Below are 27,683 nucleotides of genomic sequence, written 5' to 3' on the forward strand. Positions count from 1 at the left end.
AGTTTAACAAATTGTTCTGTTGAAATCATATAACTGAAATACATATAACTGTAATCGGAGCGATTGATTTTCAAAGTAGTAGAACATGTTGGACCACGAGTAGAGGGTGGATGAGATTTATTTAGGACGGATAATTCATTGCACATTCCTAGGCCGCACATAACTTTTGTGCATGCACACAAATAGCGTGCTTTCTAACATAATATGCATTTTAATCCCTTACTTTTGTACATCCATTACCATGTCAAGGTTATTCATTCCTAACCCCTCCCCGTGTCGGATAAGCAAATATTTGACTAAAATGCATTAACTATGATATAGCAAGGATTAAAGGTAGGGTGATCATTGTTGTTATTCAGTCTTCAGTCTTTCAAAAAATAGCACCTCTGTATTTTCATAATGAAGAAATTGCAGAATTACTGACCATGATTAAAAAAACAAGGACAGAAGTGCTCTTCTTCGAATACCCAATCTTACAACATATTCCTTGCTTAATCATGTTACCCCTTGGTGGAGCATAGGCCACTAACAATATTCCTTCACCTTGTTATGTTTTTTTCTAGCCTCTACAGATCATGCCTTTTTTCTTCTTCATGTGTATCCTAGTCTTCCCCTTCCACGCTCTCCTTGTGAGTTCCACTGTAAGGTTGCCTTGTAATGCTGTAATTTGGCTTTCTCTATGTGTGCCCTATCCATCTCCACTTTTTTTTTAATTCTTCATCAATTAGGGGTTGGTTTGTCTTTTCCAACAAATCTTGGTTCGATATCGACTCATACCATCTGATGTTAAGGATGCTCCCCAGAGAGTTGTTGATGAAGACTTGAAGTTTTTCAAGCATTTTTTTTTGTTGTTTTTCAAGTCTCAGCTCCATATTAGAGTATGGTTTTTCCAATGATTGACAATGTGTTTTCTGCATTTATTTCAATCGTTCATCATCAATTTCTTCATCTGTCTATTATCCAGGTGAAACGTTTCAGATCTTCCCTGGACGCCGGGTTGTTTTTATAAAGGGACGTAAAACACTTCTAATCGTGTATCAAAAAATAAACCACGCCTACTAATCCAATTTCAAATTCACATGGTCTCCACGTGGTCGCTTTCAACCAATGATTTTCTTAGAAACGTATAGGAAGTAAGATAAAAACAAAAATACATCCTTCTTACCGTCATATATTGTTAAGGTATCAGTACCATCAGTGTTTATCTGGTATGGAAATATCTGTACTCCTTCTGTAGCAGCAGTGATAATACACCAACATTCAAGATTACTGAAAAACAAAGGTATCTCTGAAACTATTGTCTGTTTACTAGTACATGTTGTTGAAATTGGGCTTTGAACTAGTTTTCAGTAACTTAGAGTACTCTACGATCGGTACTTAAATTTGTCACTTTTTGTCATTTTTTTCAATTGATTTGTGCTTAGTTCCTACCTAATAAGTCAAATCCTTTTGGAATAATTTTAAGTTTGTACTGTCCCGGTTAAAAATTGAGAGCTCGAAAACTGGTTTAATGTCTCCACATTATTCATATACCTGCGCCAAGCAAGGAGAATGTTGTCGGGTTGTTGTCATTGGTTTCTATCCGTCATATATGGTTTTATTTTCTGTTAGTGATATTATAGGTAGAAAGTATTTTTCCCTTTTATCGATTTCGCAATTTGTTATCACAGGCCTTCCATAGCTTACTATACGATATGTTTTCCCCCTTAATATTGGAGGTCGTACAGTGACTTTAGTTGTTTACGTTCGTGTTCTTCTTCCAAATACTGCCCACATTCAACATGATGATTATTCTGAATGTTCTGTGGTCTTTGTGAATGGTTGCCTCACTAGCATTCATACCACATCTCGTGTTCAACGCTACGGTTCTGAACGATTTATAAAAAATAATCTTTTTAACTCTCCGCTAATGAATAAATAAAACAATTCCTTGAGAACTAAGTTTCCAACTCCCTAAGGCAAATTAAACTTTTGTTGATGACTTTGGTTCATATAGCTCTTCACGTATTGAGATATTAATATATCGTTGGCTTAATATTTTGGGTTTAAGCGTTCCTGGCGAATGTAAATTCAGGCAAGTGTTTCGGAAACACTGACGAAATATATAGTGTTATTATAATTGTGTACAATTAAAGAAGTGTATAGGAATGGGCAAACGTTATTATTTTTTGTATTACATTAGAAGCTACAAAAGGATTGGTGTGCGTATCTGATCATCAAAAGAACTAGTTACGTTATATTGCGGTCTTCATGTATATACAGGGTCATTTTTCTCACTGCTTTATATTTTACCACCCCATTGTTTATTTTCTTTATTTTAGGCCTATATTTATATATTCTCAATTTTCTGACCCTTTATTCTGCACTTTTAATCCGTTATTCTATATTATGTAAACCTACTTGGCGTACTGGCCTGGATAACCCGGCGAAGTGACATACTGTACTGTGATATTATCAGCCGTGAGACGTGTTGGATTTGTCTCTGAACCACACAAACTTGACGAGCTAGCCAAAGTGGGAATAGCACTACTGACAATAGTACCTGGAACAGAGAGACATCATTGGATATTAAAAAAACATTGGTAATTCAACATTATAAAATCAGCGGGCAGGTCAATATCTTTATTAACAACAGTTTGTAATTCAACGCAGTGTAAACCAGGAAGTTACTCTGCTTGTTGAAAATGAGCGAGTACCTCTAAGTAATGTCAGTTGACTTCTTATAGCAATATTGGCTTTCAGATATACTTTAACAATTAACTAACTTTGAACATAATATATATTTTCTTGTTAGTTTCCCTTTCTGAATCATTTACTTGACAGTCTCAACAAATTGAAGCAATTCTGTCATCAGCTTTTAATTTAGATTTGAAAAGAACTTGATATAAAATAAAAGATCTTTAAATAACGACACATGTATGCAAATTAAATTCAATATTGTCAGAAGGTCAGAAAATGAATATATTTTAATCAAATAGCTTACTTGTTCCAAGGTATTTCAATGTCAATATGAATCCTCTGTCAATGTAGTTGATAGTTGGAGCCCTAAATTTTATTTTGTTCGTTTGTGCAGCAGATGCGTAAACAGAAACAAGAGTATCCGGTAAAAATCCACACAGCTGATAAGTTATTGTCGAATCTGGAAGAAAAATCATTGATTTGATAGACATTACTAACGTTCTTTATAACCAGCATACTGAAATGTAAGTTCCATTACAGTTTCATCACACAAGAAAAACTGAGCGCCGTAAAGGCAGTCATTTTGGATGACGAAAGATATTATCATTCGCGAAGATTATCGAATGATTAAAGATAGTTATTATATCGATAAATTATGTTTGTAAATGTTTCATTATTAATCGTTCTAAGATCCTGTGTACCACAACTAATACGAACTTTTTATAACAACCTCGTTCTGATAATGATAGGTGTATTCATCAGATATCATAACGAATGGGGAATAGGGGTGTATCTGGTAATATCAAGAGCAATATCAAAAATTTATCGTTGAATTGTCAAGAAAAAATATTGTATCTAATTTAAATACACGATTGATTGATAAGATAGTTGGTTGATCGATTGATTTTTCGATTGATGCTATTAAATGCCACTTTCAGCCTACAATGTATTTGGCTACATCATGGTGGTAATTTTTTATTGATGGAGAAAGCCGACGAGAACCACCTACGTTCGGAAGGAACATTGGCAATATAGTCCTAGTCAACTTAGATTGGAATCAAACATGTCTTGCCATGAGCGGGTTTCGACTATACACCTGGGTGTTGAAAGGTATTGATCAATGTAACTGGATTACTTAGACCACTCCGTGTATACCAAAAGACATTTAATCCAATGAAATTACAATACACACCTGCCCATATTGATAAGCCGTATTCCGTTGTCTGGTCACAAGTATACGATGAAAAATCATCGATGTCTGAATATACTATATTTATGGAGAACTGGGAACTTGCACTGGAGCTTATTGTCCATTCGCAGGTTGTGTAACTAAAAAGAAAAAAAAAACCTGTACATTGTATTCGAATCTTATTTTCATAAACAAAAAAGTCGACTTTTTTATTTAAAGAATGTATAGCCTTTTTGTCACTATGGGGAAATATAAATGCGTTTCTGTATACTTACACTTAGTTAAAATCTTAAATCTAAACCATTTTCTTTATATAATTGAAGGAAAAACCATCCTGACTTAAAACAATACCCACCGTCTTATTCTTTCAAATATGAAACATATATTGTCATAATTCCTATTCAAAAATCGCAAATGGCATTTCCAAACTAACGTCAATTTTATGATAAGATTAACAGTGTACACTAGACTTTGCGCTTTAGATTTTATTTAATATATCAATACATACTGATAATGTATTTTTAAAATCTTGTTAAGTTTCATGAATTCAAAATGGCGGCTTGCTTTTAAACTAAACATGGATTAGAAACTATTGAGAAGCACTAAAAAGAAGATTTACATAAAGTTTTCTCTACAACATGTCCACACTTGATTGTTTGGGCATAAAAGATTGAAAGCCACCCCCTCAATACTGACTAAAACATGAAAAAAAAAAGAAAAAATCCCCATCCCGGCCCCGAAATAAAAGAAAACAAACAACTTACAACGAAGTGGTGATTGACTGATCGAAGGTATTTAAAGCATATTGTTTTTCAGTATTTACTGCTGTTTCATCCAGTGTTATGGTTTCACCGCAGTTTGGTTTTATAATACTGCCTTGAAATAAAGAAATAAAACATGCTAACATAAGTAAACAAATGAAGTGAGCGATGGACAATTTGAATATGAGGTCATCACAACATGGACCAAAAGAATCAGGAAAAGTCTTGCAACAAGATCAACTTGAACGTAGAAATGTATAATATCTTTAAATTGGCTGTCTGTTCGACTGAATTTAATTTAATATATTTTGGACATTTTTGTTAGTATACAAGAGGGTCTATGGGGTTCCTCCATTTCTGTATTCTCTAATTTTATAGGTCATTTTTATCTATTCTTTATATTTTGGCCCATTACTCTCGAATCTTTATATTTTAGCACCCAATTGTTCTCTATTCTTTATTTTTTTAATTTTTTTTCTTTTTTTTTTTATCCCGTTTGCTGTAGATGAGGCCCACTATTCTCTATTCTGTAAACCCATTCCAGATCCTCTAACAAGTTATAAAGATGAAAAAGAAGTTCAAATCAAAGCTAAAACGGAAGCCAATGAAAATTATTAGAAAGTTTAAAGAAATATATATGGAAAAACATAACAACACGTTTTCTTACTTGATATAGCAATATACTGTATTTTAAATCCTGACCACGTGATTGAAGAGTCGGACGTAAACCTCAAAAACAGGTATCGTCCACTCGATATGTAAAATCTATCATCGTAACTTCCAGTATCTATGTTAGTACCTAAATTTGACGTCGCACTCTCTCCTAAAATAAATACGAATACGAGTACTTCATTGATCAAATCATGGGGCCCATAAAGGGCATGGTACATAGAATGATTACAAATAGACATAAGTAAAGTAACAATAATGATAAGGCTTATGACATTATGTTTCTGTTTCTGTTTCTACCTAGTAATAGCCTCCTTCAACAAATTGAAGATTCTGCTATATATGTTTTTGACAAGTTCCGTTTGCAGGAGAAGACCTCCAGTAATTAATTTATGTGCTGTGATCAGTGGAAATAACTTTATACAAGTGAACTTTAAATTTTAAACTTTAAAAACTGGCTAAAACAATAGGAGCCTTCAAGGCGCTAGAGGCTTGACACTAGGGCCTTGAAGGCACCTAGTGTTTCCGCCTGTGGGTAAGCAGGAACATATATATTGACGGGACTTGACACTACCTAATAATAGCGGATTTTATCGTCGGGTCATAGTAAATAAATTACACGATATGGAAACGGACATGTGTAAAATACTCAATCGCTATTATCTTAATAGTTTCTAATAATATCAATAAATAACATTCTAACTACGTAAGGAGTGAGGCCAGTGTATCACACTTGTAATCTGTTACTTCAAATTTGTCATGATCGCATTCATTTCATCACAGAAGGGTTCAGAATGAAAACGGGGTAGTACAAAAATGGCGCCGATGGCATTCTCAGTAATTGCGAATTTTAAAAACCAATATAAAGCACTTTACATCAAATTAATCACACTTATGCTGGTAAATTTATATGACAAAATATATATACTTTAAGATAACACTTTTATTTGTTGAATGTTTGTAATAATGTGGTTAATTTATTGAGCAATATCGATGGGTTTGCAGTCAGACGCTTCCAAAATCAATTAATCTCGCGAAGTCTCGGGAAGTTCGAGATTTTATCAATTTTATACTGAAAAGCCTATCAGATTCATGTTCCCAGGGGTAAGGCGTTCCAGTCCTTTATAGTCTGTGGTAAGCATGACATCTTATGTGCATCAATACGTGAGTGTGGTGCCTGGTATGCTTTAGAAAGTATATGTCTCCCTTATCGCATTGGTGGTGTGAGTTGCCCTCCTTTAGATATCGCTACCATATTATTCTCTATTTTATAGAACATCACTAGTCTGGTTTCCTTTCTTCGTTGTTGTAGTGATTTCCATTGTAGGTGATCTATCATCTCTGTGACACTAGCAGTTGGGTTGTACTTATTTTTCACATATCTGGCAGCTCTTCTTTGTATCTGTTCTATTTTTTAAATAGATTCATTTGTGGCTGGGTCCCAAACAGTTGAGGCATATTCTAGTTGTTGTCTTACTAGTCCAATATAAGCTTGGCTCTTTACTTTTGTTGATAAAACGCTGATGTTTTCCGCAAAAATCCGAGTGTTTTATTTGCTTTGTCAGTTATCTGCTGTATGTGTTGATCCCATTTCAGGTTGTTTTGAATGGTGAGACCTTGGTATTTGGCTGCCTGTGCTTCTTCCAAATAGTGACCATGGATATGATATGATGTTTGAATTGGTGTTTTCTTGTCTGTTACCCTCAAGGTGTTGCATTTGTCAGGGTGAAATGTAATGTACCATAGTTACTCCTATCTTGCTAGTTTATTAAGGTCTTCTTGTAATATTGTTCCACAGTTTTTGGATGTTATTGTCAGGTAGGCGATGGTGTCATCAGCAATCAGTCTTCTTGAAAGTCATTGATGTAGTATAGAAAGAGGCTTGGTCCAAGGACTGAGCCCTGTGGTACTCCTGAGTATACATGGACTGATATTGAATTGCATCCTTCTAATACAACAGTTTGTGTTCTCCGCTCAGCCAGTTCTTTATCCACGTATTTGTGTTGCCTCTTATTCCGTAAGCCTGTTGCTTGTTTACTAGTAAGCTGTGGTTTACCTTATCAAATGCCTTAGCAAAGTACATTATCAGCACATATGTTTGTTGTCCCATGTTCATGTTGTTAGCTAGATCGTCAATAAATTCCGTGAGTTAAGTTACACAGGATCTGCCTTTCCTGAAGCCATGTTGTTACTTTTTTTAAAGAATTTGGTTGTTTTCACCATGGGTCATAATTGATGATCGATTATATGTTCCATTACTTTACAGCATATTGACGTCAGGGAGATGGGTATGTAGTTTGAAGCAGTATACTTTTAACCCTTCTTGAAGACCGGAGATACGTTAGCTGAACGCCAGTCATTTAAAAACTCCAGTTTCTAAGAATTTTGGAAACAGTAATTGTAGAAGAGGTGATGTCTAACTGTGTAATTCTTTGAAGATTCTTGGTGATATTCCATCAAGTCCCGAATTGTTTTGGTTAAGATTTTTCAGCAGTTTGTCTATGCCCTCTGTTGTTATGGTTATTTTTTTTCACAGTTTGTATCGTATTCTTAAATTTCATTCGCTTAGATAATATCAATTGATCTTCTATGAATGCACTTCTTTCAGAGAATGCGGATTTAAGGGCATACGATACAGTTACAGGGGAGGTAATGACGTTGCTAACGTAAAATGTTATTTTTGCGACGTCAAACTGACATGATATCGGGAAAAGATGCATTTTTCGACTGATTTTTATCATTCAAACTGATTTAACTTGAAAACGAGTTCATGGACCCCTCTTTTTTTAAAATGACATTTGGTTTGATTACGTATGAAGATTATTTGTACCAATTTTCATGAAAAAGTCAACATTGAAATTTTTTTAAATTAGATAAATGTATATAAAAAAATGCCTTTTTTTTCTTAAATCGTGAAACTTCGATAAAAAATAATTATTTCAAAAGAATTGTTATAAAAATCTAGATCATACTTATGTAAAGAAGATTTTCCAAATGTTTTTTTACAAAAATCCGCTTGTTTATCTTTTGAAACAAAAAATTTAGGTATGTCTATCCAAAGGATAGGAATGTCCAAAAAAACAAAATTTTGAGTAAATGTCTCAAATTTCGACCCCAATTATCTCTTTAAGTAGCACATGAAGGTATATTTTTTATTACATATTTGAATTGCTTAGGTGAAAAATAGATAGTATGCAAATTTTCGTCAAAAATTCAACATGGGATCGAAACTGTATCGTATGCTCTTAAATTGTGCATTAAAGATGTTCGCCTTATCAGCTGGTTCGGCGAACAGTTTTCCTTCTCTCATAAGTGATGTTATACCAATCTTTTTTTCTTCTTTTATGTTTGACAAAAGTCCAGAATTTATTCGATCCCTCAAATGTTTTTTCATCGTTTTGAGGAGTAATGATATCTTCAATGCATTGCCAGTATGCATTTCATTGGTTTTTTTTTGCACCTCTTTCTTCAAGTCTTTATATTCTTCTTTTACTTTAGGATCTTGGGTTTTTATTATGCGGGAACTTGGTCCCGTCTTTGTAATCTGTGTTGTTGTCTCTCTTTCATGTTATTATCAATTCTTTTGCGGGGAACTGCTCACACTGTCTGGAAACAAGCTTGGACTCGGCATGACAACGCCGGATCTTATAAGACAATCCAGTCTGCTTACTACATTTTATTCTGGTTCACAGTCTAATCAATAATTACAACATTTACGATACAGATTACATTACTTTTCCATCATAGTTATACATCAAATATTTCGCGATATAAATCGAACAATAATACAAAACCCGACAATAGTATACGCACCATAAATGAACAGTCGTGTCATATGTTATCTCCCCTTAATTCGTTTACTTTTAATATTAAATCAAGTATCAAAATAAGAATTGTATTTTCAAAAGTTATCTATACGAATAAATTAAATACCTTTTTTATCAGTTAAGAACCTTTTATTTAAATCATTTACTTTAATATTATTTCAAACTTTGCCTATAATTTATTTAATCTATATCACGATTTTACTTGTGAATATGAATAAAAATTACTTGACTTGAATGAAAACATCATTTAAAGTTTAAACTCTTTTCTTCTAAATTTATAAAATAAACTATTAAACAACAGTGAAGTGTTTAACCTTATTTATGACAATCCAGTCTGCTTACTACATTTTTTGCACGACTTTATATAGCAGAACTGGACTTAACAATGTAATTTGACACGTGAATATTTGTTACTCAGTACAATAGCTTTCTTTGGTCTATTTTAATAAACAATGAAATATATCGGATGAAGGAAGAATTACTTAATCTTAATTGTACAAGTCTATGAATTTCAAAGAGTATGTATAATTATCTTCTATAAACAAATTAAACTTTCTTAAATTTGTTTTATTTACGTTTATTCCTTGGTCATTTTATTTTATAATTTATTGATAAATATTCTCTTCTGTGCATTTTTCCATTATTCAACAAAACTTTACTTGTAATTTATTAGTAAATACGATCTTTGAATATCACGCATTTTTGCATCATTATATTTTCTTCATTCTTTTGTAGAGTCGTTGTTGTTTGTATGTTAGCTTTCTGTTATTTTCCTTTATCCATGGGTGTTTGTTTTTCTACTAAGATTTGTTGTGCCGTATATATGATCTTTTATTTCTTTGAGTAGAGTAGAGTCTTTATTCTCACCAAGATATCATTTACGATTTTAGAACTATATATTTGATAGCTGTTTTATGTAGTGCTGTAAGGTCATCTTTGAAACCTTCTCATTTTGCTCTCTTATATTGTGGTATAAGTTTTTCTTTTTCCTTAAATTTGATGGTGTTCTGTCAAAATCAAAACCATATCATGATCTGATATTCCCGGGAGGACATCTATCCTCTGAACTAGACTAGTGCATTTGTGAGAATGAGATCTAGTGTATTTTCTGTTCTTGTATTTTCTTCAGCTAATTGTATAAGATAAGGATTGTCAATTAGATCTTTAAAGGATTGTGTAGGTTGCATATTGAGTTCCCTCTTTCAAAGTGTTGCTCTTCCAATTCCATTCTGGGAAATTCATATCCCCACCAGTAATGATGTTTAAATTTTGAATGTTACTTCCTTTGAGATTGATGACTCAAAACATTTCAACCTTTCGTCATCATATTCATGTCTTCTTTAGTATGCACATATGTAAATACTTTTCTTATTTAGGGTTTCTAATTTTACCCAAATTAGTTCGCAGTCTGTATTAAGTACTGATATGGATTTATCTGTAGGCCTTATAGACTTTTAGTCTTAGATACATGATTCTTTTATTATTATTTATTATTATTGACTTTGAACATGTTGAACTAGGCTAAGCTGTCAGTAACTGCGGGTATTCCCAGATTTGTACTTAGTGTCTTTTTTGTTGTGGGGGATGTATACATGCTCTGCCACTTACGGTTATTTTTGTATGATGTTTTCTGTTTTGTTTTGATCTGATGAGTTAATCCCTTTTCAACTGATTTTTATAGTTTTTTTCTTATGTTGAACTGTAACACCACTGTCCCAGGTTAAGGGAAGGGAATGGTACCAGCAAACTAGTTAAACCCCCGCCACATTATGTATGTGCATGTCCCAAGTACGGATCTATTATTTAGTGGTTGTCGTTTGTTACTATATTGTACATAAGTCAGGCCTTTCGTTTTCTTGTTTGAATTGTTTTACAATTGTCATTTCGGGGCCTTTTATAGTTGAATTTGCGGTGTGGGTGTTGTGCATCGTTGAGGGCCGTACGGTGACCTATAGTTCTTAACTTGTATGTGATTTGTCTCTTGTGGAGATTTGTCTCATTTTCAAAATTGACGCGAATGAAATACTGCTTTTTTCAAATACAATGCATCTTTTCATTAATATCTTTAAACCAGGTGAACAAGTAGACATATAACTTACCATCATAAACTGTCAATTTATCGTAGCTTCTTTCTAAATTAAAGGCGAGGTAAGTCATTGCAACTTTATCCGCTGATGATCCAGAGTCGATCTTCCATTCACATGTGAGAGAACTGAAATAAAAAGATTTGCAGTGGTATAGAAAACTGAAATTTTAAACAAGTCAAGTACTTTGAAAAATTCGTAAGGGTTCCGCGGAACCCAGTGTCTCGCCTACTTTTGCTGTTAATTGCAGGCTCAACAAAAATGAGGAAAAAAATTAATAAAAATATTCCTCTCTATACTATCTTTTGATTGTAAGTAGCTTCTGTCCAAGTTTGGTAAAAATCCAGGATGGTTTTTGAATCTAATAAATGTTTTTAAAACTTTAACTGCAGACTGTATGTAAAGTTAACTGGAAGAAAAACTAAGTCCATTTATAAGTAAAATACGGAAAAAATGGAACATATTTTTATCAAAATTTTCTTCTAGATACTATCTTATGATCATAAATAAGCTTCTGTCCAAGTGTAGTACAAATCCAGGATAGTTTAAGAAAGTTGTTAAAATTTTAAAAACTTTAACCACAGAGTGAATGTAATGTTAACTGGCAGAAAAACTAAGTCCATTTATAAGTAAAATACGGAAAAAATGGAATTTTTTTTTTACAAAATTTACTTCTGGATACTATCTTATGATCATAAATAAGCTTCTTTCCAAGTTTGGTAGAAATCCAGGATAGTTTAAGAAAGTTATTAAAATTTCAAAAACTTTAACCACAGAGTGAATGTAATGTTTCCTGGCAGAAAAACTAAGTCCATTTATAAGTAAAATACGGAAAAAATGGAATTTTTTTTTTACAAAATTTACTTTTGAATATAATCTTATGATCATAAACAAGCTTCTGTCCAAGTTTGGTAGAAATCCAGGATAGTTTAAGAAAGTTATTAAAATTTCAAAAACTTTAACCACAGAGTGAATATTTGTGGACGCCGCCGACGACAACGACGACGACGACGACGACGACGCCGACGGAATGTAGGATCGCTATGTCTCGCTTTTTCGACAAAAGTCGAAGGCTCGACAAAAAGTAAGTCATTCAAAGCGGAAATCAACACCATTAGGTAAAGAAAGACAGACTTTTTTGTCAGATATTCGGGATACTCTGGTTTTATCCAAGAAGTGCCATACAAAGTTTTGCCGCCAACCCCTGATTTTCTTTTCATAATTTTACTACATGTAGTTTTAAAAGCCATATTAGATCAGTGTTATTTCTTCATATCTTTTGAAAGAAATAAGTGCCAAAAATGTATGAAAAATTTAGAGAGAATCATTTTCCACCAAATTTTCAATTGGTTATATCTAAAAATTAAAAAAAAAAAAAAAAAAAACAAGACGACGCGGGCCTTTCTTTTATATACTATCAAGTTATTGCATTCTTTTAAAAAGCTTGTAATTTTGAAACAGAGGAGCGAACATCCTTAATGGCAAAAAAAAAAAAAATAGATTTGTGCAGATCAGGGTCAACCTGTTTTCAGAAGGTAAATCATATTTGGCGAACATTTATGTTATGGTGCTGTACATATAATACCGTTCTTGCTTCAGTGATTCCCTATATTATCAACCAATTTTTTCCCAGAAAAAAAGGGGGGCAAGATTATATGGTAGCACTTACTATGCATAATTTGCCGGTAACTTGCTAAGATTATATGTTAACACTTACTTTGCATAATTTGGCGGTAACTTGCCAAGATTATATGTTAACACTTACTTTGCATAATTTGGCGGTAACCTGCCAAGATTATATGTTAACACTTACTTTGCATAATTTGACGGATAACCGTCAGTAGTGACGGTTTTATAACTGTTAGAATCCGCAGTAAGAGTCGATACTAAACCTGCACAATCTCCAGAAACTGTAAAGATTAAATTCTTATCATTAGTAATTTAAAAAAGTTCAATGACAATTATAAAAATTCGTAAGGGTTCCACGGAACCCAGTGTCTCGCCTACTTTTGGTGTTAATCGCAAGCTCAACAAAAATGAGGAAAAAAATTAATAAAAATATTCCTCTCTATACTATCTTTTGATTGTAAGTAGCTTCTGTCCAAGTTAGGTAAAAATCCAGGATAATTCATGAATCTAATAAATGTTTTAAAAACTTAAACTGCAGAATGTATGTAATGTTGACTGGAAGAAAAACTAAGTCCATTTATAAGTAAAATACGGAAAAAATGGAACAAAATTTTATCAAAATTTCCTTCTAGATACTAGCTTTTGATCATAAACAAGCTTCTGTCCAAGTGTGGTACAAATCCAGGATAGTTTAAGAAAGTTGTTAAAATTTTAAAAACTTTAACCACAGAGTGAATGTAATGTTTTAACTGGCAGAAAAACTAAGTCCATTTATAAGTAAAATACGGAAAAAATGGAATTTTTTTTTTACAAAATTTACTTCTGGATACTATCTTATGATCATAAACAAGCTTCTTTCCAAGTTTGGTAGAAATCCAGGATAGTTTAAGAAAGTTATTAAAATTTCAAAAACTTTAACCACAGAGTGAATGTAATGTTTCCTGGCAGAAAAACTAAGTCCACTTATAAGTAAAATACGGAAAAAATGGAATTTTTTTTTTACAAAATTTACTTTTGAATATAATCTTATGATCATAAACAAGCTTCTGTCCAAGTTTGGTAGAAATCCAGGATAGTTTAAGAAAGTTATTAAAATTTCAAAAACTTTAACCACAGAGTGAATATTTGTGGACGCCGCCGCCGACGACGACGACGACGACGCCGACGCCGACGGAATGTAGGATCGCTATGTCTCGCTTTTTCGACAAAAGTCGAAGGCTCGACAAAAATCAAATCATAAAAAGTAAGATTACAAAGCGATATAATAAATAATCTTTTGGTGGCCTTTGACTGTTATCTGCTTTTTTGTCGGGTTGTTGTCTCTTTGACATATTCCCCATTTCCATTCTCAATTTGATTTGACATTCGAACACAGTTTACGCAAGCACTCCATATATTTTTCTTTAGCTTATTAAATATAAATTTCGCGAACCTTTAGGAACATTCCGATTCATTTTTATTAAGTTATAAACTGCCCGTTTAATATACAACTACTTTTTGTCGTCCATGATTCAAGTAAGCTTTTTTGTATACATTTCAATCAATATTTTTTCAGTAGAGTTGGTCTATCAGAACAAATAAAAATTACCGTGTATAAAGAAGGTACCCAAAAGCACAATAAGTATCTCAAGAATGTATTGTTTACGGTTAGTTAATTCCATGAGTCTTCAATCTTGAGGTAATAGTGTTCAACACCAAGACTGAAAAAAAAATAATATTTTACATAAATAAGACAAGAACGTGGAATGCTTAGTTAACAATATTTTAGACACGAAAACATTCAACTGTAATGTATGTATTGCGCATTTAAATTAAAATTCATCAACATTTATAGACCCGTGGGACAAGGATGCAATGTACATGTATCACATAAATCCCACAGGTCAGCTACAGCATGCTGGCAGGGACGATATGAGAGATGGCGCACACCTGCTTGACGTTTTTATTTCGTTATTTATAATTGCAAGACAATATTACCAGTGCTAGAAATATGGATACTTGATAAAAATCTACACTCGGCATCAGATCCTAAAGTCGATGACAACGATATAAAAACCCACTTGATTGTTTCCGAAATAAGTGGCGAAAGAAGAACACACTCATTGTTTCGCCACGTGTATGCTAGTGAGTGTTCGGGATACATGCTTATGAGAGATACTTAATGCATATAAATAAACTCATCATAGATACCAGAATTGGTACAAAAGATTCATCAAAAAAGTTTAAAAGGCCAAATAAAATTGAAGAGCATTAGTTTGAGGATCCAAAATTCCTTAAAGTTTTACCAAATAAATTGCGTATAAAATACAATTAAAGGTTAATCAACAGTATCTATGATACATGTCTGTAACACATCCGTATTAAATAAATGATCTGGGTTAAGACTAATAAAGGTGCTGATCACAATGATCGAACTTTCAATCATGTAGTATATTCTAACCGTAAGTGTATGATATTATAAGTATGTGAAACGAACTTGTCCCCTGTTTAAATTCTAAACGAAGATGTAGTCTTACATGATCGTTTGCAGTGGTTATATGGTAGTTTTTGGACTGTCGACCATGATTTGTTCGTTTGCATGTGTTTCTGGTTTTTTTTCGGGGTGGTTGGTGTAGTCTATAGTACTGTTAAGGATGTTTGCTACTCTTTTTCACAAAATTTTTAAAAGACTATTATAAATTGATAGTATATAAATAAAGGAACTAAAAAAGCAGAACAAATACAGGTCCGTGTGCCTGTTATCGAGATATAAGACATTGCAAATTTGGCGGGATATAATTCTCTCTAGACTTTTCATACATGATATAACATTGGCACCCTTTTTCTTTAAAAACAATATGAAAAATAACAAGGATTTTATAGCATTTTCAAATATGACTTTTTAAACTATATGTTAAAAAATTATGAAAAGAAAAGTAGGGGTTAGCGGGGCACTACATGGATAAAACCAGAGGATTCCGAATATCTGGCAAAAATAAAAAAACAAGAGGAGCGAACATCCTTAAGTATTTTTTTGTGATTCCTGTTTATTATCAATGTTACCTTATATTTTTATTGAATAAGATACATGTATGCATTTCTGAGGGTCTGAATGAGGGGTCCTTCTTTTCTGTATGCTTTGGGCCATTTTTCTTTATCTTTAAACAGCGTATTCTTTAAAATTCTAATGAAAATCATTTTACTATTTATTTACATTTATTTGATATTACATGATTTCGTTATTCTGTACATGGTTCTTTCTGTAATCAGTATTTTTTCACAGTTATTCTTTATTCTTTTGTAACCCATTATTCTCTATTCGGTATTTTTTGCTCAATTTTCTCTAATCATTATTTTTTGGGGGGACATTATTCTCTATTCCATAAACCTTATTGTCACCCTCTCTCAAAGTTATTACCACGTGATCTTGTTAAAAATGGCATGTAATATTAATCGCTGAAATTAACAAGAACCAATCAATCAAACAACGTAAACAATCGAGAGGTATTATTTTTACACTATAAATGAGGCCAATTGTTGACATACTCAGTAGTTAATACTTCGGTACTGGCATGATTAATAACAAACCTTTCTAAAATTATACGTTTAGAAATTTTGAAATAATAAAGAAAGTAAGGTTTGAACTCTCCCAGAACCGTCGATGGATTTGGCTATTTTTTTAGGACTTTTTTGTCATATATAGTTCTTCGAATGTTTCGGTTTTTTATACATCCTTGGCTTTCGGATATTCGTCTATGATCGTTCCTGGTGGAGGTAAATCTAGACAAGCGCTTAGGACTCATGAAATTTATACCGGGTTTTACCTTCGAATTAAAAAGTTTGAAAGGCAGACTGGTGCTGTTCGTTAATGGAAAGTATATCCAAATGTGATAAACATAAGTTTTATTCAATAAATCGGACATCAATTTCTGGGTGAACAATTGTAAATGCCTCTATCTACTTTCGTACATTATTTATTTATGTAATTGACTGTATTGAAATATGTATAATTATCTCTATACCTTTGTAGTTTGGTTTGTGAGAATAACGATATATATGACAAAAAGGGGGTATAACGTTTCCATCTACCAGACTTGTCCTAACAAATTTCCAATCTGCTAACCATATAATTATGAATTATAGCTTTGGATTAATTGAAAACAATTGTACCTAGTATTGTTCCCCTTTACACTAATTAATCTCTGAATTAAACACATACTTTTCTTTTAAAGGACTTTCATTGAACCTTGTTACGGTTTACTCAAACTAAACATGTACCTTTGATACTGGTCACTGGACACTACGCCTCAATCAACCTTTTTTTTCTTATTCAATACACACACATAAAGAAGAATAGATACATGTACATCACGTATACAAAGAAAAAGTACTTACCAAATTATGTAAAGTGTATTTACATTGTCTTTCCATTTAAAGTACACAAAATGTATCGCACATTTTTCGAAATCATTGCATTGTTTTAAGTACAGAAACCATTGTTTACATCGCGACCCATAGCTATCAATGGGTATTTTATGGATCAATTGGTCACCTGTGAACAATTAACAATACAGGTAAAAACTTAGATCAATAAACGATTATGGAATTGTTGATTGTAAATGTATTTCATGTTTAAAGAGACAGGGGATTTCATTTGATTGTATGGTTATCGAGAATAATTAAATAAAGTTTGAATAATTATTAAATTCTTTCTATAAGTATGTCCAAGTGACGTCGACGATTGAATTAAGTTTTTTAAAAGTTAACACCACCTTATCGTGTTATAAATAATTAACCCTATTCGTCGTGTTTCATATTACAGTTGGTATTTATAAAGACGTGTCATATTTTATTAAATTCTAACTTATGAGGTATCGATTTCAGTCGTCCATACTAATTCTGTAATTCTGCTGAAGAGAGTACTTTCAGAGTTCAGAAAAACATATACCTCTTAAAATCCAGCCAATCAAAGAAAAGATTAAAAAAAAACTCAGCAAAGAAAAGTAATCCTTGTATAAGGGAACGACTATTTAACTTCAAGGGGGTGGGGAGGGGAGAGGGGTGTTGTTATGGTTTCTTTTCATAAAAATATATTCTGATCCCCAATTTGATGAAAAAAATATTGTGGTCAAGCAGATGACGAAAAAATATTCTGACTCTGACAAAAAACCATAACCACCACCCCCTTTTGAAGTTTAATGGTTGCTCCCTAATTAAATGACAAATAGAATTAGTATGTCTTTCCGGAGAACATTTATTTTATACCGCACTTTGGATATTGGTAGCAACTGGTACCTCATAGATAAATCTCACAACAATGGTATAAAGATTCATACTTAGTAATTTCCCTCTTATGACAACCATCAAATTCATATAATACTACATGTCTAGAATAAATAGTTTTCGATTGACACACTTTAATCAACAGTTAGTCCCCTTTTGTCGCAATGATGAATGTTTATGGCATTGCTCAATTTAGATTTTTGTGAAAAAGTTCATTATAGAAAACTCTCATATAATTTACTTCAGAAAATACCTTTTTAGTAGTTATTTATTTTGGAATTTGTCACTTGATATTTTCTCTTTGTGTGGTAGACTGTATGGTAATAAAGTACTATTTTTTATCAATTATTATATATTACATAAATAAATAAAATTTTATAAACTAAGTGTTGACTGATTTTAGATCCAAGCCAAGTTGACACGGTGGTTTTGAAAGTTCTTGTCACATCCCATTTTATCCATAATGTCTAAGTAACTAGGATGGCCAAAGTGTTTAAGCGATTTGATTGGTCGAACCTGAAACAGTAACGCGAAATTGTAGATGTAAATTTCGGTCTCAAAACTGGTACTTCTACATGTATATGCACTTTTGAGGACAAAAGACCACAAAACAATTCACTGTTTTATTAAGGGGTGTGGCAAGAAACTTTAAAACTTAAGCTATCGTATTTTCTCAAGTAAATTATATGAGAATGTTCTATACTGAACTTTTTCACAAAAATCTGGATTGAGGGTAAAATTGACATTCTGATACTTACGTGCACAAATTTCTTCATAAATCAGCCAAATTAAACTTGTCATACTGACTGCTAGAAAAGATTTTTGAACAATTCTAAATTATTTTAACCGGATTCAATTCATCACTACAATCGAACGGATTTCTTATCAAACTCATCCTGAACATGCATGCAATATTTGCCGCTGAACGCTAAGCAACCAACAGTCAATCAATCTCTTATTAGGCTTCTGTGTACTGCATGTTTCATGTGAGTTAGTCAAATTAGAAAATCAATCAATTACACATCCAAAATGGCAACATAAGGAAATTGCTTACTCTAATTACTTCATATAAAAACCGATTTGTATCTGCTTATTAATAAATTGTTGATGGTAGCGTTTGATTTTGTCAGTTTCTATGGACGTTTTGAACTTGCCATGGAGTTCGGTATGTTTTGTTATAATTCCTAAACAGTGACCAGTCTTTTTATCAGCAATACCCGGTGTACTTAAAGTTGAAAGAGCATTTTATAAACAGAATGGGAGATGTTCATTCCAAACCGATTTCAAAAGGAAAGTTCAATACTTAGTATAATCAAATCAATTAGATACGAATTTAATCATTATGTGATAGTAATTGGTTAAAATGACGATATACGTATTTTCAAATATGGTGAAACCAATATTCTGTGTGCGTGTATGTGTTACACGACCCTTACATTCATTTCAACTGTTTGTATAATTATTAAATGATATGCTGTTACGCAATTATGAGTGGCGTAAAGGTGTGGGGGGGGGGGGGTTCTGCACGGAAGAACGCAAAATAAAATTGCCATTTCACGATGAACGAACAATTTCTTGCACGTTGATCTTTTTCCCGATTTCACGAAACACGGTGAATAACGAACCTTTTTGACGGCTGCACGTGAAATAAAAATGGCTAAACACGTTGCACGAAAATACCCCTTTACCATCCTCAATTATGTTTCATGTAAATCAGTAAATTAGAGTAAATGAATTCAGTTGTATTCCCTTCAGAGTGTTGGACTGTGATTATATTGCAAAAAAATACCACATTTTTATGTGCTCTTTTTATGCCCATTTTTAAGTGCTCTTTTGATGCCCATTTTGGTCATACACAGGGAAATTTCACTCACATCAATTTCACGTGAATTTCACCTCAAACGATCTTAAACGTGAATTTCACGTGAATATCACATGATTTTCTTTTTCACGTGCATTGTTAAAATAAAGTAATTCAAATAACATTTAAATGTTCAAATTTTATTAAAATACCATTTTTTTTTGTAAAGTTCTCGTGAAATTTATGTGAATCTCTATTCACGTGAAATTTACATGAACATTTTCACGCGAGTTTCATGTTAATCTCACGTGAAATTCATGTGAGAAAATTTTTCCTGTGTATAGCGACTCACGTTTTCAAGTAACTTCCTTAGATTTCCTTTGTTTTTTGTTTGAGCTGTCCTGATGAAGATGAATTCTGCAGAGAGCCTCGAGGGCACCAGATTCATAACTTGTCATTTAGTTTTCTATCACAGGGTTAACACAACAGCTTACGGATTGTTTTTCCCCGAAGATAAAATCAGCTCAGTGTGTCGGTACTGGTGTGATTTATAATTCACAAATCTCAGTTCATAAATTGTTAGGTATCTGAGGTTCCAACTCAACCAGGCCAAAGTTGATCTTATAAATCTCTCTTCCCTTTGGTCATGTCGCTCCTCATGTCATCAATAACAGTAACGGTACTCATTTGAACCCACCATTTGCTCATTTTGACAATTAATATTATACTTCTTTTGATACTCGTGGACAATATACATTTTAAAATCCAAAACCTTATACGAACGTTGAAGAGCTGATAAAGCAAAAAAGGAGACAAAAAAAGAGACAAAAAGAACTTAGGCCAAATCAAGACCAGAGCTATGCATTAAAGAGATACATTTTCTTGATTTGAAATAATTTCCTAAAATACTAGAACCGCGAGTTTTAATATAACAATATCCATGTAACTATGCCAGTACCAAAATACTGGCTTATAGGCTGGTGGTACTCTCATCAACTCATATTCAACAAGCATCCTTGACTTTTTTTTTTTATTTAAGCGTTTCTGAACATCCCTTCAAAGAGCAACGAACTTATAAAGTGTTAAGTTAGTTCATCAGCTCAGTAGCTGTGTAGAAGGAGTTACGCACAAGACTTCTTTAATTTTTTAAAGAGGATAATTGACCATTGATCGATACGGAACATTGTATAGAATATACTCAAGTTTTTGTAATTTATTTCAAAATCATTAACAAGCATCTCATTACAAACAACTTTGTCACTTACTTTTCTGAAGTTGCTGTTGTCTTCATTCAGATGTTGTCTTGAACAAGAAAATGCCTTTTATTCTAATTTTCATATGATATAAAAAGAAAAAGATATGGCATGATTGCCAATGAGACAACTCTACACAAGAAATAAAATGACATAGAAGTTAACAACTATTTTAGGTCAGTATGGCCTTCAACAATGAGCGCCTATAATATATTCAAAATGTTAAGAAACGGATATGATCTTATGCAGAACGGGACGCTTTAAATTAAAATGATTGATTATTGGTTGCTTAAAGTCCGGTGGCAAAAATATGTCATGCATTTTCAGGACGAGCATAAACTGACAAAAATACAATAGTAGGTCCTGGTTTAGTGGTCGTCCGGGATGAAGGTAGGGGAAGCTTGAACTGCAACTGGAAAATGAGGGTATATTGGATAGGGATTATCAATATAAAACTGTGCATTTCATAATACAAAATGTAGTTGTCATGAGAGATGTTTGTTTTGAACTGTTACTTTTGTTTTGGTCATATATTACGTAAGAAAATAATTTTATTTCACCAAATAACATTTTTGAATGTTTTTATTATTTTTATTAAAAAACAATAAATTAAAGTTACAATACAATAATAAATGTCACAACGCTATATCTACCATACAGATAAAAATATAACAATGAATAAATGTATAAAATGCTGATTCAGTGACGAACTTAAACTTCGTAAATACTCATTCATGTTCATTGCGACACAATTTGATACTATAACCACAATTAACAGACGAATAACTTTCGACTACGTCTCGAGTGATTTACTTTTACTTATGGCACTTTAGATACATTGCACATACATTATTGGAAAAGGTTAACAAAAACATATAACTTGAAAATTTCTGGAATTGAAATAGTGCGGCTCTAGCGTTCCACTGGACTTGATCTCGGATTCACGTTTATCATGTCATGAAATCTGTCTAACATGTTATGCTATATTTATGGTTTATTCTAGAAAAGCGGATATATAGATATATCTTCATTGATTGAAAAAGGTTTATTTAGAAGATACAAAACAAGGTACCAAAAATGAAGCCTAGGGAATGACATAATATCAAACAGAAGGCGGACTAGGTGCGCAATCAGGATAAGCGTTTCTTGTTATGCATGAACTGACCGCCACGTGAATTGACACTCAGTCAAAATGTCACAATCGAGAATAGGACACAACTGGCAATTCAACAGATCGGACAACTTTTAGGGTTTCCAAAGATCAAACTCATGTGTGCGAAAATATGTCGCAAGTAAGTTGAGACATGGATGTTGACTGTTCAAGTTATGTTAATCATTTGCTACAAAAGACTCATGAGCATGATGAGTACCGCTCGAATCAAAAATATAAAAAAGAGTAGACATAAGTGTTGATTCAAGTCGTCCGTATAATGTGAACATGCACGAGCGTCACATATTATTTGAGATATGTAAACCTCATCTCTTTTGAAGAAATTAAAAAGTACTGACTTCGTGTAAAAATACCATCTCATATAAGGCTGATACATTTATCACCCATGTTGATACAGTAACCATCACACTTTTCAGAGAGTACAACCTTGTTTCTTTTTCTCATAAGCTTTCGAAAAAAATGAACTGTGAGCTTCTGTTCACGTTTAATACCCCTGCTTTTAGTTTTCGGTAAACAGGAAGTTGATGGATGATGGATGCAAAAACACATCATACGGTGAAGTATGCCAACATAAAGCTTCATTTCAAAGTTAAAAAAAATATTTTAGTCCCTTAGAAAGAAGCGACGAAACTTTTAAAAAATGATCATTATGTGTAAGAATATAGAATAAGAAGTAGGAAACTGGTGAGTCATGAAAGTGACAATGCTTTACACGGTGTAGCATGCTCACATAAAGCTTGATTCTAAATTTCAGGGAATTATTATTTATAGTTCTCGTGGCAAAATAATGATACGGAAACATTATGGGAATGACGGGCGGAATTATGCAAGGACTGAAAGAATGACAAACAGACTGACGAAACATGTATAATTACTCTTTTCTTTTGAAGAAGAGGTACCGTATAATTAAAAATTTTCTTTTTAATTTTCGCACGCTATATTTAAAAGCTTTTCTAAATGGTATAGTGTATCATTATGACAAAACTAGAGGATCCCGAAAGGTCTTTTTAACAGTAGGTAGAACTGAGCGTCGTCAGACCTATGAAAGCGGAGCGTTAACACAGCATCTGTATTTTTAATCTGATTGCATGGTTAATATCTATCTGTATAAGTAAAAGGGGAGGGCACATCATTGGGATCAATTGCAGGGTGATAAGGGGGTCGATTGTACATTTCATTCTGATTTTGATTGAATGTTTGATCAGTATGTATTGGTGGATATACTGGATCCTCCCTTTGTTGAACCCCAAAATAATTTGGAGGTGGATATGTTTGTTGTATTTGAGGCTGTAAGGCAGGTTGGTTTATAACAACATTTAAAGAGATAGATAAATTGACTGTTTCTTTATGTTGGTTTCTCTTCTGTTGTCGCTTCCGCGTGTCAATTTCATAGGCGGGTCTAGTTTTTGGCGGACGTTTCGTTATGACAACGTGGTTTAGTATGGTTTTCCTTACAGGTGGTTGTTGGAAACTAGTAGCTGGTGTAGAAATCAGAGACGATTTAGCATTTTTAGTACGATTTTTCTTATTACAGCAAAAACAAAAGAATATGATAAATATAATAATTCCGATTACAACACCAACAACACTTCTCCACCAATCGTTACTTTCGGCTGTACTCGCTTCCGTCTGACTATCTGAAAGAAACAAAACGCTTGATTATTTGTTCACTGTTTGTTCTATACTGGCGAGACCCTTGGGGTGTTACAGTCCACCATCAAAGTTATTCCCTCTCAGAAGATATAACATAAAAGATACAAATTACTACTTCTTTTACATTCGCCGCGCATTTCGACGTCACAATAAATGTCTTTTCAGTGACGCTCGAGGCTAAGATATTTGAATATCCAAAACCTAATTACAAAGGTTTTACAGCTGATCAAACAAGAGGGACCTTACAAAATTAAAAACCAGGATAACAAGGATTCAGAGCTACAAAATGTATCCACGACATGCAGTTAGGGAAAGGTTATTTAGCTTTTAATAATTTAATTTTGACGCAACACGTCTTCTGATTGGCTGAAAGTATTTTGTCTATCAGCTCATAGACATGAATTGTCATGTGACCATGATGTCATCAACGTTTTTTCATGCACGGAATTTAAAATTAAATTATAAGTTTGAATTTCTCTTAAATATCTTTCGCCTCTCTTGTACAGTCATTCCTTAAAAAACTTGAAAAATGGTCTGCATCTAAACATTTACTCAATCAACGAAAGAACATTGAGTCCTTTTCTATTTAAATACAGAAAAACGAAAACAAATCAGTTTATTCTTGAGAGCAAGTTTCGTAAAATTCCATGAAGAGCAAAGTTATATATGTATGAAAAAGAAGCCGATGTTTAAATTCAAACTCGACATCACGAAGGCTTGACAAACTTATTGAACAAACCTTCAACCACATTATTTATTTTTAAAATGCATTAATCTGATCAAATCATCAATCGTTCTAACTGATGATGTCATATGTCAAGGTTATAAAAACAATTGCAACTCTATATATACATGTACTATTCATCGGGGTGTTCAACTCTTTGGGTGAGCGGAATACCCGGTTTAGACGGAACAAGACCAATACCGGGTCTAATACTGTGTCGCTGCATGTAATTGATTTACGGTGATATGTATATATATCATTACTGATCATTCCCTCTCATTCAGTGTTCTTTGTACATCGAGTATTGTTAAATTTCAAATATCGACGAATAGGACATGGCTAAACGACGTAGCGTATTAATTGAGATACGTAAACGCCATACGTTGAGACATTATACCTGTGGTGGAATGGGAATTTGAATTATAAGAAAACTGAAACCATCACGTTTTTCATAGATTCTAGTTTGAAATCGTCTATCGGTGTCAATATCAAGGAAATTATCAAGCTTTACAAGAGAATCGAAAGATACCAGAGGGACATTCAAACTCATCAAATTCATAGTCTAATTTTAGAATGACGTTACCCTAGTTTAGATTTATAGCGATCGCCGTTGAACACCCATTCTAATTTGTACGTGTATGCCTGTGCACATAAAGTGATTGTATATGTATATGTTGTATAACAATAAAGTATTTTAACATAAATAATTAAAAATAAGAAGATGTGGTATGAGTGCCAATGAGACAACTCTCCATCCAAGTCACAATGTGTAAAAAGTAAACAATTATAGGTCAAAGTATGGCATTCAACACACAGCCTTGGCTCACACCGAACAGCAAGCTATAAAGACCCCCAAAATGACTAGTGTAAAACAATTCAAACAGGAAAACCAACGGTCTAATCTATATAAAAAACGAAAAACGAGAAACACTTATGAACCACATCAACAAAGTTAACGACAACCACTGAACAACAGGTTCCTGACTTAGGACAGGTGCAAACAAATGCAGCGTGTTTAAACGTTTTAACAGGCGCCAACCTTCACCCTAACCTGAAATAGTAGTGTAACATTACAACATAGAAAGACACACTATAAAATAGGAATTGAAATTGCTTAATTCAATCAAACAAAAACAAATAAACATACAATGAACGAATAAATTTGAACTATGATACAATATAAATACAATATTAATAAAAAAGGGTGGAGGATGTAAAACAATGTCAAAAAGACAACTACCGGGTATAACCTTGGACAAAATGGTGTTAAATAAAATAACGGACACAGGTAAATCTAAATATTATAATTTTGTTCTTAATTAAAATAATAACCGTTTATGTTTTAGTTTATATTTAAAAGAGGCGAAACACTCATGTCGACCCTCTCGAACTCACTTGTTCTAATCATATATTTTCCCATATTTTCACTTTTCCATGCTATATATGTTATTACCTGACGTTGAATATTTTAATTCCCAGCCCTGATGATTTATACTATGGTCTGTACGGAAATGAATTAACACATATCTCCCTTGTGTACTGCTGAAAGAAATGTCTGCCTGTTGCCCACAAAGAAACTGTATTCTATTATCTTCATCCACACATGCACCTAGGTAAAGATAAACAAGTATATCAATAGTAATGGATAAAATGAAGAAATTATGTGAAGATTCCGACAAATCAACAAAAATTGTGCTTTGCATATTTTCAAAAAACCTTCAAAAATTAATAAGTTTACATTCTCCTTTAAATGAGGCAATATATAGGTATTTCTGAAGGCCTTATTTTCGACATGCAAAAAGAACAGTACTTACAATTTTAGAAAGTCATTAAGTCGGTTGTCTAAAAGTATTCATAGTCTAATTTTTAGAACGACGTTACACTAGTTATATCTATAGTCTCAGATGCATATTTGTTTTTATTAGTTGTTATTGGGTTTGAACTAGTTGTCAGTAAATGCCTGTACTCTCAGCCTGTCAAGAGCCAGGAGCGTGTAATTAAGTGGCTGGTTTTTTGTTGTTTCGCATATTTGTTTTTCGTTTATTGTTTTGCATAGTTTGTTCTTCTTATGTTATGCCGTTACATAACTGCCCTAGGCTAGGGGAGGGTTTGGAGCCAACACACTAGTATAACTCCGCCACATTCGGTATGTGCCTGTCCCAAGTCAGGGACTTGTAATTCAGTGGTTGTCATTTGTTGCTGTGTATTATATTTGTTTTTCGTTCATTGTTTTGTACATAAATTATGCCGTTAGTTTTCTCGTTTGAATTGTTTAACATTTGTCATTTCGGGACCTTTTAAAGCTGATTATGCGGTATGGGTTTTACTCATTGTTGAAGGTTGTACGGTGACTTATAGTTGTTAATTTCTGAGTCTTTTGGTCTCTTGTGGAGAGTCGTCTCATTGGCAATCATACCACATCCTTTTATTCATATATATATATACATATATATCGAAAATAGTACTGTTAATACAAACACTACAACTGAAAGACTAGTGTCATGACTATGAGATATTCAAATTAAACTGATGTATAGCTTTTTTTAGGCAAGCCTGTTATATTATTCCAAACTAGTGGTTTAGGTAACTCCAATTATTGTTTTGTTATGTTTGCCAAGGGAGTTTCCTCAACAACAAATATTTTCCATTAACCGTTTCGTGTTCTAAATTGATACTTCAAATGTAAGTTTGAGCCTTAATCCATTAACCTAAACACAACGTTTAAAGTTCATAACATGAAGTTCTTCAGACTCTTACTGAACCAACTGCAATGACCATCTAGTTTTAAAGAAAAATATGCATGGTGATTTCTTCTCAACATAATTTATTAAATTCCCTCATAGTACCATTTACAAAATATGTTAAACAGGATACAAATTTTAGGATATCCAAATTGTTTCAGTATATAGAATTCTTCCAAAATTTCAGAATCAGCAAAGTTGGTCTTGCATTCAAAACAAGACAGCAGTTGTCTGATCCTG

The 27,683-nt window shown here is 32.9% G+C and overlaps 1 protein-coding gene across 3 annotated transcripts in view; it reads right to left on the reverse strand.

Moving 5' to 3' along the window:
* LOC127716183 (deleted in malignant brain tumors 1 protein-like) overlaps positions 1-27,683 on the reverse strand; it is a 71,111-nt gene that overhangs the window by 7,664 nt on the left and 35,764 nt on the right. The window contains exons 1-10 of one of the 3 annotated variants that reach the window (XM_052222308.1): positions 17,213-17,364; positions 14,427-14,538; positions 13,023-13,119; positions 11,225-11,337; positions 5,297-5,452; positions 4,633-4,744; positions 3,872-4,008; positions 2,984-3,139; positions 2,401-2,542; positions 1,166-1,269 (exon numbers count right to left, since the gene is read on the reverse strand). The exons of 1 other annotated variant lie outside the window; for it this stretch is intronic. In XM_052222308.1, coding sequence (XP_052078268.1) covers positions 1,166-1,269; positions 2,401-2,542; positions 2,984-3,139; positions 3,872-4,008; positions 4,633-4,744; positions 5,297-5,452; positions 11,225-11,337; positions 13,023-13,119; positions 14,427-14,499 — 1,090 coding nt within the window. In that variant the 5' untranslated portion in view covers positions 14,500-14,538; positions 17,213-17,364. Of the gene's footprint in view, positions 1-1,165; positions 1,270-2,400; positions 2,543-2,983; positions 3,140-3,871; positions 4,009-4,632; positions 4,745-5,296; positions 5,453-11,224; positions 11,338-13,022; positions 13,120-14,426; positions 14,539-17,212; positions 17,365-21,718; positions 23,963-26,155; positions 26,312-27,683 lie in introns of those variants that run through there. One more of the 3 variants, XM_052222310.1, reaches the window with a different exon arrangement.

This window comes from Mytilus californianus, unplaced genomic scaffold (assembly GCF_021869535.1).
Source record: "Mytilus californianus isolate M0D057914Y unplaced genomic scaffold, xbMytCali1.0.p SCAF_9, whole genome shotgun sequence".
Classification (NCBI taxonomy): Eukaryota; Metazoa; Mollusca; class Bivalvia; order Mytilida; family Mytilidae; genus Mytilus; species Mytilus californianus.